This window comes from Mustela nivalis (genome assembly GCF_964662115.1).
Source record: "Mustela nivalis genome assembly, chromosome: 12".
Classification (NCBI taxonomy): domain Eukaryota; kingdom Metazoa; phylum Chordata; class Mammalia; order Carnivora; family Mustelidae; genus Mustela; species Mustela nivalis.
Window position 1 is genome coordinate 41,073,215 of NC_139031.1, and position 15,038 is coordinate 41,088,252.

Consider the following 15,038-nt stretch of genomic DNA (forward strand, 5'->3'; position numbering starts at 1 on the left):
TTAAAGCATTTTGTAGATAATTATTAGGTGCCATGGTGGTTCAGTTAGTTAAGCATCTGACTTTAGCTCAGGTCATGATCCCAGGGTCCTGGGATCGAGTCCCATGTCTGGCTCCCTTCTCTGCAGGGAGTCTGTTTCTCCCTCTGTCCCTCCTCCCATTCATTCTCTCAATCTCTCTCTCTCTATCTACTAAATAAATAAAATGTTTAAAAATTCTATAGACAGTTATTTCCTAGCATTGAGCATTACCAATGAGAAATTTTTTTTGTAGTTTTTGGGTTTTTTTTAATTTTTTATAAACATATAATATATTTTTATCCCCAGGGGTTCAGGTCTGTGAATCGCCAGGTTTACACACTTCACAGCACTCACCAAAGCACATACCCTCCCCAATGTCCATACCCCACCTCCCTTCTCCAACCCCCCTCCCCCCAGCAACCCTCAGTTTGTTTTGTGAGATTAAGAGTCACTTATGGTTTATCTCCCTCCCAAACCCATCTTGTTTCATTTATTCTTCTTCTACCCCCTTAAGCCCCCATATTGCATCACCACTTCCTCATATCAGGGAGATCATATGATAGTTGTCTTTCTCCGCTTGACTTATTTCACTAAGCATGATACGCTCTAGTTGCATCCATGTTGTGGCAAATGGCAAGATTTCATTTCTTTTGATGGCTGCATAGTATTCCATTGTGTATATATACCACATCTTCTTGATCCATTCATCTGTTGATGGACATCTAGGTTCTTTCCATAGTTTGGCTATTGTGGACATTGCTGCTATAAACATTCGGGTGCACGTGCCCCTTCAGATCACTACGTTTGTATCTTTAGGGTAAATACCCAGTAGTGCAATTGCTGGGTCATAGGGCAGTTCTATTTTCAACATTTTGAGGAACCTCCATGTTGTTTTCCAGAGTGGTTGCCCCAGCTTGCCTTCCCACCAACAGTATAGGAGCGTTCCCCTTTCTCTGCATCCTCACCAGCATCTGTCATTTCCTGACTTGTTAATTTTAGCCATTCTGACTGGTGTGTGGTGATATCTCATTGTGGTTTTGATTTATATTTCCCTGATGCCGAGTGATATGGAGCACTTTTTCATGTGTCTGTTGGCCATCTGGATGTCTTTGCAGAAATGTCTGTTCATGTCCTCTGCCCATTTCTTAATTGGATTATTTGTTCTTTGGGTGTTGAGTTTGCTAAATTCTTTATAGATTTTGGACACTAGTCCTTTATCTGATATGTCGTTTGCAAATATCTTCTCCCATTCTGTCAGTTGTCTTTTGGTTTTGTTAACTGTTTCCTTTGCTGTGCAAAAGCTTTTGATCTTGATGAAATCTCAATAGTTCATTTGTGCCCTTGCTTCCCTTGCCTTTGGCGATGTTCCTAGGAAGATGTTGCTGCGGCAGAGGTCGAAGAGGTTGCTGCCTGTGTTCTCCTCAAGGATTTTGATGGATTCCTTTTGCTCATTGAGATCCTTCATCCATTTTGAGTCTATTTTCATGTGTGGTGTAAGCAAATGGTCCAATTTCATTTTTCTGCATATGGCTGTCCAATTTTTCCAACACCATTTATTGAAGAGGCTGTCTTTTTTCCAACCAATGAGAAATTTTATGTGAAGTTTTGCTCTCTGGAAATTTATGGAGTTTGAGATATGAATGTACATATGTATACATGAATGTGTGTATTTTACATGTTTATTACACAGGACATATTTATTTACATGGGACATTTTAATCTGAACATTCACAACGTCCTTTATCTCAGAGAATTGTTGGCTCTCTTAAACTTTTGCTTTAGCCTCTCTTTTTTGAACATCTGTTATTGCTCTTTATCAATTTATATCATTTGTATGTTTGAAGATTTGGTTATACATTTATATTTTAGATTAGCTACTAGATTTATTTGCATCAGCAATTATTGTCGGGGCCTGTCCTCCCTTGCACACAGCAGCTCACCGCAGGATCCTGTTGTGACCAGTAGATTTCAGGACAGGTGGGAAACCCCCTACCCACCCCCTCTATCGGGCAAGTCAGGGCCAAGCTGCAACAGAGGCTGAGTGATTTGGTGATGGCACAGCTTTCCTGACAGGCCACCCCCTGACCAGCCTTTAAAAACAAACAAACAAACAAACAAACAAAAACCCTCTGGATCTGTTTGTGCCCTGGAACTTCCTTACCTCTTAGTGTCTTACCTGAACTGTAAAACCAGAGTCTTCCACTTTCTCAATGGAGCAACTAAACAGGCAGTCCATACCCCTGGTATGAGTGTAACACACGAGCTGAGAGGAGAACAAGGTCGACACCATTCAGGCTGTGTTCACTTCACAGTGCCCAGAGCTCAATAGGTTCTTTAGACATAAATTTTTGTAGAACTAAAAATATTTATATGCTTTACCCAGTACATTTTCTTCTGAAAGTTTATTCTGAAGAAACACTCAAGGATGCTCAGAGTTTTATGTACATGGTTGAATATTTAATAGAGATTATTTTTCTTTAAATCTTTCTAGAGGTATAGTCTCCAGCAATCAGTAAAATCTATTTTATCTTAACCAAAGCATGACTTTTTAAATATACCTTACATAGGATGACTATAAATCATGCCTTTCAAATTTTTATTTTTAGTGATATTGTCTAATTTTTATTTACTGATTAGAGAAAATCAAATTTCTTAAACCTAAGAACAAATAAATTAAGTTTGTATTTATGTAATCATAATGGACATTCAGTAAGTAGAGAATGTTTTTTATTCCAGAAAACAGCTCCTTGAACATGGTGAGGTAAAGCTTTCATTTTAATCTTTGCTATATTTGTGTATTAAATTCTAGTTCAAGGATAATTCACAAAGGTTTTGCCTTGCTGCCAATGCACTGTCAGCAGTGGTTCAGTGGTTCAGCGTTGGTAATAAATGCTGATCCCTCCTGTGTGTGCTTTTGCTTTTTTGAATAGTAGGATTTCTGAAAAATGGAAGGCTTATTTATGACCATGGAACATAATTAAATTGCTTTTATTTTTTCATCCACTCTTTTATTCATTCAACAATAAAAGCATTAATTCCTAACCCAATGAGCTATTCAGTTTCAGCCCATCAGGGCAGACATCTATGGCCCTGTGACTGGTGGCCTTTGGCCACACCCAGACTTGATATGCAGTCAGTTACAATCTTGGAGTTTTATAGGATACAGAAGATGGTATAGTAGTGTTGCTGCCCTCTGATATGCATAATTTTTCCACAGAGACATGAAACAAATAAGACAACATATATGATGCCAAATTATTTTGTGGCATATGAAGAGAAAGCTCAGCAGGGGTAGAAATATGATTTCCTAAATAATAGTGCTTTGAGTCTTAAAAGAAAGGCCAAATATACAAGACAAGACAACTGAATTTGGACTTAATAAAATAGCCTATAATGATATCAAAGTTTTTAATAGTTACTATGTGCCATGTACTGTGCTGTTTTAATTCTCATATTATTATTCCCATTCTGCACATAAGATAAGTCTGTTAATTAGATAAAAATAGCTGTTAACAGAGACAAATACTAATATTTCAATGACTTAACTCAGTGAAGTTTGATTCTTTGTTCACATAAAGTTGAAACCAGGAGTTCCTGGTTAGTGGTGACACCCCCCCTCCAGCAAGCAGTGATTGAGGAACCCAGATGCCTTCCATTTATAGCTTGGCCATCTGCAGTGTGCTTGTCTGCATCACATCAGCAAAGGAGAAAGAACAGAGAAGACTCTGCCCTGGAGTGCTGATGTTCTTGTCTACATGAAGGCAGCAAAGGAGAAAGAAAGATCCTGCATTAGAGATTTTGTAAGGCCTAGGTCTGGAAACGGAAATGGGGACTTCCTGCCCTCAGCTGGGACCTCAGGCACATGGCCACACCTGTCGGCAGGGAGCTGGGAAATGGAGTCTAGCTACATGTCTAAGAAGAAAAGCAAAGCAGTCTTGGCCACAGAATAGAGACCCACAGAAATTAAGTAGTTTTCCTCAGGTCTGCCTCTAATTCATAATAAAGCTTGCATTTCAACACTGGCAGTCCATTTCCAGTGCCTTCAAAGTAGTAGTAAATACTTCCTGCTTCCTATAGACAGGGCATTTGGGGAAGGGATTTACATATAGTTATAATTTCATTCACACAACAACCCATTGAGGTAAGTACAGTTGTTTTGTGTGTTGTACAGGTGAAAGAAAACTATGGCATGGAGAAGTTGAATAACTTAGGTTCGCAAAGCTGAAGGGACATAGGGACCTTAGCTCTGTGGAACCAAGGCCTTTGAACCTAGGGCATGTAGCAGCAGAGTCCGTGCTGTTAATCATTTAACACATGCTAATGGCCTAATGTGAACTGTGTTTACGCAAATGAGTTGTGTCACATTGCCCAGTTTTACTTAGCAGGGCACATTCGTACTTTATATTTTATCATATGGTATTCAAAACCCAGGGCTTTTTATTTATATTTCTCAACCCACTCTTTTTAAAAACACAGTGTTGCTTAATTTTCTGCCCTCTTCTTACATTTTATTTTCTTACTCTATTTCTCCATTTATCCTTATTTTGCCCATTTTAATTTTTCTTCTGTTGTGTTCTAATCAGTTTAATCTTTTTTATGTGTCTGTTATGCACCAGGTCCCTGCTTTTGTAGAATTTAATGTGTAGTGTAGGAAGACAGGCAATGTGAACAGATAATGACATGTGCCTTGATAAAGGAGGTAGGTAGAAAAATAGTGCAGAAAAAGTGATTATATCTGTGTGAAGAAGATGGGGTAGTTAGGGACATATTTTTTTTTAATGATGTTAGAGGAGTTTACCAAGGGCAGAGCATGTACATATACAAAGGAGGCATAAGGTAATATGGTATGTTAAGCATTACAGGCAAATCAGGATTGCAGATGCATAGAAAAGAAGTGATACATGTTCAGACTATGGTGACTTCATATGCAAAGAAGGTAGACTCTATCCTGGACTTTGTTGTTAAACAAGAAATGATATAATCAGATCTAATTGTAGATATTTTTGTTCAGCTGTCAGTCAAAAGGATGGCTTTTTAAAAGGTAATCAGAATTTGGGGGAAGAATTACTTCTTTTGAAAAATAGATTGAGTGACATATGTTGGGGTTCTGTACCCTTCCATGTTCTCAGATTAATAGAACTATGTGGTTGAATAGTTTATTGTCTGGAAAAGAAGCATAGTGTAGTGGTTAAACACACAGACTTGAGAGTTGGCTGGCTCCAGATCCCTCTTCTTCCATTTACTGGCTGTGTGATCATAGCCAAATTACATTACATCTTTTTGGGAACAACCAGAACAACAACAGTAACAGCAATACTTATCCCCCATGGTGGCTATAGGATTAAATGAGTTATATGTAAGATACTTACAGTGATGCCTAGTGTAAAGGCCCACTTTTAAATTTGTGTGCTTTCTGGACTGAGACCCCAGGGGCTCCAACTAATACTCTGCCCTCTGTTAACTGTGCCAGTGAGGGTATTTCTACCATGTTCTCAAGACATCTTCACAATTGTTGTGGGAGGTAGTTTTGACAGGGTCAGTCTGTCATTTGGACTGACTTTCTACACTTTGTTTTCTTTATGCTTGGGAGCTGCCACCTCACACTCTACCCAGTCACACGCCCTTATTCCAGGGATGGGGAGTGAACCATTTCCTGAGCTGCTCTTCTTTCCTTGCTTCCAGCCTCTAAAAGATGTTGTGAGGATTTTCCTAGTAATTTTTATGTGGAGAGAGGTACTAACAAATTGACAGTAGGTTACATACAGTACAGAATTTTGGACTGTGCTTTTTAACTGTAGCCTTCTGTCTTCTACTTGGTAGGTAAAAAGAAAACTGTGTGATAGAATAGGAGATAAATTAACTATGGCAAGAGAGCTCCATAGAAAGTCAATTGTAGCCTGTGAGTGGAAGGGAGTTTAGAGCATGTGGATAACCATAGAAGACAAATATGAGTGGTGCTATTTAGAGTGTTTGTGTCATTCCCCCACAAAAAAAAAACGTTGTGCAAGGAAGATAAGAAAATGATGAAGATCTTTCAGGTCTCCATATGCAGACAGAGTCCTTTCAGCTTTTAGGTGAGAAAGGAAAGTCAAGAAGAGTTACTACTTTAGATTTAATTCTGGTCATATGAGAAGTTGGTGCTAAGTTAGAAGTGATGGGAAAAATAATAGAGTACAAGTGATGGGATTTCGAAGAGACAATGACAGTCTCATCCTGTGACTCAGAATAACCAAAGGAAGGCATATTGGGAGAAGTCAGATGTACACTTGCATAAATTAGACCACACTTATTGTAGTCGAACATTTTAACGGAACATGGGCAATCTGTACCATGTTCAGAGCAAGGCAACCAGAATTATGACACCATAGAGCTAATGATTCCAAGTTTCTGAATATTTAACTTAAAAATAGAAAGCTTTCTAAGGGTAAAGGTGGGATTAGTGCAAAGTCATGAGTACAGTATTTGAATAATAGAGAACTGCTATGTGCAAATAGGTTAGACTAATTTTGTGCATTTGCAGAGGTGTGGAAATTATAGGGAGACACTGATTCAGTTTCAGAAAAGATTTTCTAGCATTTATAGCCATCCATAATTATAATAGGCACTCCTATGCATATTCCTTTTCAGGAATTAGTGAAGCGCCAGTTCATAGATTGACAGAAGAGATCTCTGTTTCAGATACAGGGTTAAAGAAGATGACCCGTGTAATCTACCAATCTGTGATTTAATGGTCCTAAACAAAAAGACCTATTTGGGTGTGAAGTGCGTTAATGTCTTTTGCTCCTTCCGCAACATGGCCCCAACTGTGTCCAAAGAGGAGTTTGAGGAAAAATGAAGGATTGACTTTCCACATTTTTACTTTGGATTCAAGAATAATGAAAAAATTAACAAATTCCATTTTTAAACATCTTTACTTAAAAAGGAAAAAACACAGCTTTGCATTTTGTTTTAAACATAAGTTATATATTTCTAATCTAAAATAACACATTTAAAAAGAAAAATTTGGAAAAATCACCATTCAGAATGAACCTCTATTTTTAGGTACATATTTTTGTAGCCATCTCCATCCCTCCCACCCCAGCCATGCATGTATATATACAGATAGATGGTTTTCACAAAATTAATCTTGTGTATATAATTAAACACATTGAAAACTTTCCATGCCATTAGATAATCTGCTAACACGTAATCTTTTAATGGCTATAGACGTGGGAAATGTGGTAATTTACTTATTCCCCTATAATGGTCACATAGGTTTTTTCTGTTTTTGCCACTAAAAATTCACTTAAGTGATCCTCTTTATACAGTATTTTTGGTCTTCATTATTCCCTTAAATTAGAATGGAAATTTAAGTCAAAGGGGTTGGCTCTTTTGTAACATCTTGATAAATAATGCTAAATGTACAAATTACATCAGTGTATGTTTCAAGGACTCTTCTCTAACACTCAGTATTAAATAGTTGTCCATTTTATAGGTGAAAATACCTTATTATCTTCAATGCTTAATTTGTTGAATATTAGCAAATTCAAACATAAATATTTAATGACACTTGACTGGGTTGCATAGTCTATTTTTCTAATGAAGAACTGGCTGATATTTTATGAGTATGTCTGTTAGAAAAATTTTGTCTGAAATCTTTGCTCAGTGGAACCCCATCTTAATAAAATGAGTGTCCTACTAATCAGTACAAATATTTATATATATGATTCCATTACTTTAAAAATAATCTAGCTTGTGTTTTGTTCTGATTTTTGTTGCTGGCTAAGTGACATGAAAACTTGTGAAACACTCAATATTTGTACGTCTCTGTGGCTCACTTCCTCAGCTTGCATGAGTGCTGTTCAAATGCCACCTCTTGAGTGAGGCCCTCCCTGATTGTCCTCCTTGGAATTACAACTGCTCCAGCTCGTGGCCTCACACCACACACAGTGTACTCCCAGCCTTCTTCTCCTGTCCCACTTTCTAAGAGACTATAATTGATTCATTTACTTGCCATGACAATTTCTATCTCTACTTAGTGAATGTTCTAAAATGTAAGTCTCACAAGGGCAGACTTTGCTTACTGTTATTTTGTTCACGGTTGTATCCATGGCCTCCAGAACAGTACGTGGCATTTAGTACACATTTGCTAAATCTTTGTTGAATGAATGAATAAATATTACCAGATTTACTATTAAATTAAAAGATCCTTGTCCTAATGAATGGTAATAGTTTTAATATATATTATATGTATTAATTTAAAAATATATAAAGTGAAATATCATTTCATTTTGTTTTTACAGCTGATTTTTCACACATTGCAACTGTTAGCATTCACTGTCCTTGCCATTTTAATCATGAGGCTGAAGTTGTTTTTAACACCTCACATGTGTGTTATGGCTTCCTTGATATGTTCTCGACGGGTAAGGTATTCATTTTGGTGCCACTACACTATAGTAACTGTATGTGTTACTGCTGGTGAGGTTTCCATAGTTATTTTAGATGTCTATTAGAGGGTATTACAGGATTTAGTTCCAGGATGTTTCACATTTTTGTGATTTGCTAATCTTAATCCTTGGTAGTAAATCAGTACTAGAAGGATGAGGTGTGTTTCTTTCTTTATTCTTTTGAGGATAAAGAAAGTTCCATTTTTATTAGGTCCTATAATTCCAAAATATATACTATTTTTAAATAATAGGTGACCAATCATGTGTGTATTATTAGTGCATTGATAATCTCAAACGACAATCCACCATGGTTTAGTAGCAAGGTGAGAGTTTATTATTGGCCCTATAGCACACTTCATATAAGAATTAAAAGTAATGGTTTCTTTCATTTCAGCTCTTTGGCTGGCTTTTTTGCAGAGTTCGTTTTGAGAATGTTATCTTTGGCATCCTAACAGTGATGTCAATACAAGGTTGTGCAAACCTCCATAATCAATGGAGCATAATAGGAGAATTTAATAATTTGCCTCAGGAGGAACTGATACAATGGATCAAATATAATACCAGACCGGGTATGTAGCTCTTTAGTTCTATGTAAAGCTAGTATACAGACATGTAGAAACAGACACACAGAGTCATTAATCACTGACAGATTTTAAGCATGCAAATTGTAGTGTCCACCAGTCAAACCTTCTTGAAAAACAATTTTGTGCCCTCTTTAGCTGCCTCCTTGATAACTGCCAAGAATTTTAATTAACATGAGGAATTAATGATTGTTCATAGATATGTACTATAATACTTAGATCATTTTCATATTTTAACCCTAACAATGACAAGTAATTGTTCAATAACAAATCTTCACACCTTGTGAACAGACATTGGAGAAGATACTTTTTTGACCATGGGGAGGTCAACAGTGCCCTTTCTATCACTTCAGTCAGTGCTGACTCTCTCTTCCAACTTTGTAAAACCATTTGTGCACAGAAGAGTTAAAATCTCATATACTCCATTTTCTTCACTAAATAATTTCAAAAAGACTCCAAAATATTTTTAGCTTACTTTTTTCCCTATCTTTATCCAAAATCACCTCAACCAGACATATTTCAATTTTTAAAAAAACCTTTCCAGAGAATAAGTGTATTCTACAGTATTTTCTATAAGTAATCCATAATCTTGTCCAAGACTATTTCATATTTATTTCACCAACAAGAATTAAGACTTTGCAGAGTATTTCTGCCCCTCTTTATGCCATAGTTGTTTTCTCTTCAGTGATTTCAGCTGTTGCTGGACAGACTCCCCTACTTTTTTTCTGATAACTGTGTCCCTGGGCTTTGGGTTCCTCTAACTCACATTTGCTCAGTCTTGGCACTATTGACATTAGGGACTGGCCTGTGCATTGAAGAATATTTTGCAGCATACCTTTCCTCAACCCACAAGTTGCCCACAATACCTCTCTCCCCACAGTGTGCCAATCAAAAATGTCTCCAGAAATATATATCCCTAGAAAATAAAATCACATCTGGTTGAGAACCACTGCTCTAGCCTAAGAACTTTCCATCATTAATTATTGAATTTTGTGATAATACATATACATTGATTGACTTATGTATCTTCAAATTTAAGTCATATGTAATGATACTCTCTTAAAGTTACATTTAGAATATTTAGTTAGATTTGCAAGTAAACATTCAGCTATTTACAGTAGATCTGAATAACATGCCTTGTTAGTGATTTTATTATATTGATTAAAAATGACAACCTTCAAAATTATTCAATAATTTATTATATAGAATTATCAGGAGGTAAGTAAACATTTTTGACTTCCAAGAAACTACAGCTCACAGTTTCATCTTAAAACATACAGCATGAGACTTGCCTTTTGTAACAGTCTCTCAGTTCTTGGCATTTTAAATTATCGGAACAAGTATAAAGTTTTGTAATTCTTTCTGGTCCTATGTGTTTTTGTAGCGTTGTCTTTTACATTGAGCTTGAACATGGCATGAAGTTGTAGTAAAGTGCCTGAGTGTGGGCTCTGGTTCCACCTAGGTGTATAGACTTGACAAGTCAATTATCTTTGTTGGTTCTCAGTTTTCTAATTTAGAAAATAAGAATAGCATAGAACCCACTTCATAAAGTTCGGCAAATTAAGTTGTTTAAGTTGTAAATAAGTTGTTAACTTATTTAACACAGTTCCTGGCACAGAGATAACAAAGTTGGCTATTATAATAGCAGACAATATTGAGCAAAGAAAAAGAATAATGCCAGTAGTTATTATTTAAATGTATTTCATCTTTCTTAATTTGGGTTCAAATATTATAGATAAGTACTGATCTTTGGTGTTCTTTAAAATATGTCATTAGGGAAAATGTCCTTGTTTTTCAGATGCTGTTTTTGCAGGTGCCATGCCTACGATGGCCAGTGTCAAGCTGTCTACCCTGCACCCCATTGTGAATCACCCACATTACGAGGATGCAGACTTGAGGTTGGCAAATGATTGAATGTTTTAACCAGACATGCTAATTTTTCTCAAAATGAAAATATCATGTATTTATAACTAACCTGTATGTTGTTCTATTTGTTCCAGTAGAACTGCTAAGTACTAGTACTAGGAGATGGGATGGTTCTAACCCATGGCCATAGTTTGCCAGCCCCTGCTCTGAACCCCACAAGCCCCTCTGACTGATTTAAGAAACCATTCTCTATTTTACCAATGGCCTACAACTAGCCTTTTCTAATAGAAAAGTACATGAAATTTGCTATATTACATGATTTTATGAAAATTTAGGGTGTTTTTGGTTAACTAGTTATGAAACTCTGAATTATTTTAATCATTTTAGTCATTGTCAATGTAATCTTTTCCTGTTAATGCATCTTTGGCCTATTTTTAGAGTTAACATTTTAAATCATTTAAAGTTTGATGTCTGGTTCTGGACATTGTACATCCTATATGCTTGAAATTTTGAGAAATGTCCAATGCGGGGTAGGCAGATCGATAACTGGGTGATGGACATTAAGGAAAGCACATGATGTAGTGAGCACTGGGTGTTATATGCTACAGATGAATAGCTGAAAGCTACATCTGAAGCTCATGATACACTCTATGTTAACTCATTGAACTTCAGTAAGTTAAAAAAGAAATATCCAATGCATGAATGGTAATTATTCAGAATGTCATAAAAACTTCTCTATTTGGGGGCCAAATTATCTGTTGTACCATATTTTGGTGACTGATCCTGTTTGTCAAGCTTCCTCACTGCTACACTAGATGCCCTCTGTCTGAATATATGATTTGTTATATTTCAACTTCAATTCATATGCTTTTCAGATAATTTCAATAGGTGAAATTATCTACCAAAATCTGTTTTCACTCTGTTCACCTCTATTCGAATGTGTTCCGTGAGCAGATTAATTACTTTATGCATATGCAAAGCAAATTTATATCCTGAACTTTGTAGTCTCTAAGGCACTTGATGTTTGTTCTGGTAAAAACTAACAAGCAGTACCTACAAAATTCAAACCACTGTAAGTTTTAGCATATGCAAAATAAAAGCAGGAAAGTGGAAACTGCTATCCAAAAATAATCTGTGCTGTCCCCAAACCAGTTCATGCTGCTTGAGGTCATATAGATGAGTGTTCCACCCAGTGAGTGTTGAGATTTTCATTTACTAGCAGAATTTTTTCAGTCCATTCTATTCTAACTTACTAAAAAATATTTAATTGTGTTTTGAATGTAAAGGGCTCGGACAAAAATAGTTTATTCCACATATAGTCGAAAATCTGCAAAAGAAGTGAGAGATAAATTGTTGGAGTTACATGTGAATTATTACATTTTAGAAGAGGCATGGTGTGTTGTGAGAACTAAGTGAGTATGAGTCCTATGCTGTATGGTATGGAATATCTTTAAGCAACAACCGTTTTACCTTATTACAGTAGTTGTGATTCTTTAAGATGGAATTGGGGAGGGAGACAAACTTAACGTTAAGAGACTCTTAATCTCAGGAAACAAACTGAGGGTTGCTGGAGGGATGGCTGAATGATGAACAATGGGGAGGTTATGTGCTATGGTGAGTGCTGTGAATTGTGTAAGACTGATGATTCACAGACACCTGTGTCCCTGAAACAAATAATACATTATATGTTAACTTTAAAAATACTGAAAAAAAAGAATTTTTATTCTAAATTAATTCTATTAAAGTACTATCCTGGTATTTTATTTAAAATTGTTTCATGTAGGAAAATAAATATCATTTCAGTAGAATCTAATTTCAAGAAACTGTAGTGTATCTTAGCTTCCTGATTTTTTTTTATTTTAACATCTTAAGCATTGCTTTCCTTCATAGTTTTTCAAATTTTTATCATAGTTTTTATTAGATGTATGAAATACATATTTGAGTTTACAGTAAGTAGTGTGAGACATTAACATTCTTTTACTACAACTGGATAACATTGAATTTATAAGAACTATAAGAAAAGTTTTTGATAACTCAAGAAGATATAGTAAGTGAAACATTACTAAGTATAATCTTTAACTTCTGAATTTTCAATTTCTAAAAATCACAAAATTCTAAAATGGTTAACGGATATCTTGAGACCTTCTTTTAGATTCCTTGACTTAAGAGGTCCCTAGTTGTATTAGGTCTAACATTAAGAATTTTCATTTCTCATATAGATAATTAGGCATTACCATAAAACATTTTGGAAAAGTGAAGTTCATAAGTTTTAGTAGCTAATTTTAATACCTAATATATCTAGGAAGAAATGACATCTTGTAAAAGAAGAAGCTGGAACATCATAATGTTGATGCATGTGCACATCACATTAATTTAAAATTTAATAAGACAATGTAGACTTCGAAGCAAGGCATATTACCACAAAAAGATGAACATTTTATAATGACGAAAGGATTAACTCATCAAAAATATATAACAGTTCTAAAATGTGTATATCTAAACAACTTCAGAGCTCTATTTTAATTAAAATTAAATTTAAAATGTATAGAATATAAAGAAAAATAAGCAAATTTTCAATGATAGTTGGAAATGTTAACTTCCCTTTCATTACTGAGAGAATTCAATAAAAAGAGTGTAAGGATTAAAAGATAGAAACATCAAACAGTATCAAATAATCTGACCTAATTACTTTTATAGACCAGTATAGGAAAATACATTCTGCAGAATACACATTCTTTTAAAGGGCACAAGGGAAAACATATGCTGGGCCATAAAAATGGCTTCAGTATGTTTAAAAGATTTGATATCAGAGAGAATAAAATTAAAAATTAATAATTAGAAATCTACTAAATATGGATATCTGGTAAATCCATACATGTTTGGAAATTAGGCCGTAAATTTATGGATAACTTATGGGTCAAAGAAAAAACTACAAAGGAAATTGAAAAATAATGTTTTTTTACTTGAATGCAAAAAGACATGTTTTCAACAATGTTGCTGATCTAACTGGATATCTGTAGAGAAGAAAAAGTGAGCCATGACCCATACTACAACATAAACGAAAAATTAACTTGACATGGATTATAGCACTAAATGTAAAAGCTAAAATTAAAAGATTTCTTGGAACACAGAACACTAACCATTAAAAAAAATCAAATAAAGTCCTGGTATTTTATTTAAAATACCATCAAAATTGAAATCTTTTCCTCAAAAGATATTAAGGAAATAAAAAGGGAATCCACAAACTGGAAGCAAATATTTATAAAGTAGGTATCTGATAAAAGGGATATATATTTTTTACATGAAATTTTACAAATTAATAATAAATTGACAATACAATTGAAAACAGACAAAAACTTGGACAGACATATTTCATGAAAGAAAATGTGATGACTAGTAAATACATCAAAAGATGTTCAATACTGTCAGCATTCAGTGATATGCAGATTAAAACCACAAAGAGATACTATTACATATACTCTAGAACAGATAAAATCTTAAAAACTAAAATACCAGATATTGGCAAGGATGTAGATTAACTAGAAATCTCTTAAATTGCTAATGGGAGTAAAAAATGATACAACCACTTTGGAGAAGTATTTGGAGGCTTCTAACAAAAATTTAAGCATATATTTGCCTTATTACTCAGGAGTTCTACTCCTTGTGGAATTTTGGCTCAGTGGGTTAAGCCGCTGCCTTCGGCTCAGGTCATGATCTCAGGGTCCTGGGATCGAGTTCCGCATCGGGCTCTCTGCTCAGCAGGGAGCCTGCTTCCCTTCCTCTCTCTCTGCCTACTTGTGATCTCTCTCTGTCAAATAAATAAATAAAATCTTAAAAAAAAAAGATGTTATAGCATCTTCATTCATAATATCTCAAAGCAGAAACAACCCAAAGATCAAGAGAAAAATGAATAAACAAATTATATATAGTATATTCATACAATGGAATGTTACTTAGCAATAAAAAGGAACAAAATACTGATGTGTGAAAAAAGGATGAACCACAAAAACATGCTGAATGAAAGAAACCAAACACAGAAGAGGACATACTATGTGATTCCATTCTATGAAGTTTAAAATATGCAAGGCTAATTGGGAACAGAAATCAGAATAGCGGTTGGCTGTGGTGATGGAGGAAAGATCCTCTA

The 15,038-nt window shown here is 35.1% G+C and overlaps 1 protein-coding gene across 1 annotated transcript in view; it reads left to right on the plus strand.

Annotated features, from left to right (window-relative positions):
- Window positions 1-15,038, plus strand: part of DPY19L2 (dpy-19 like 2) — a 91,143-nt gene that overhangs the window by 67,608 nt on the left and 8,497 nt on the right. The window contains exons 17-21 of the mRNA XM_082693176.1: window positions 2,755-2,779; window positions 8,301-8,420; window positions 8,839-9,013; window positions 10,824-10,923; window positions 12,178-12,303. Of these exons, the coding sequence (XP_082549302.1) occupies window positions 2,755-2,779; window positions 8,301-8,420; window positions 8,839-9,013; window positions 10,824-10,923; window positions 12,178-12,303 (546 nt within the window). The remainder of the gene's footprint in view (window positions 1-2,754; window positions 2,780-8,300; window positions 8,421-8,838; window positions 9,014-10,823; window positions 10,924-12,177; window positions 12,304-15,038) is intronic.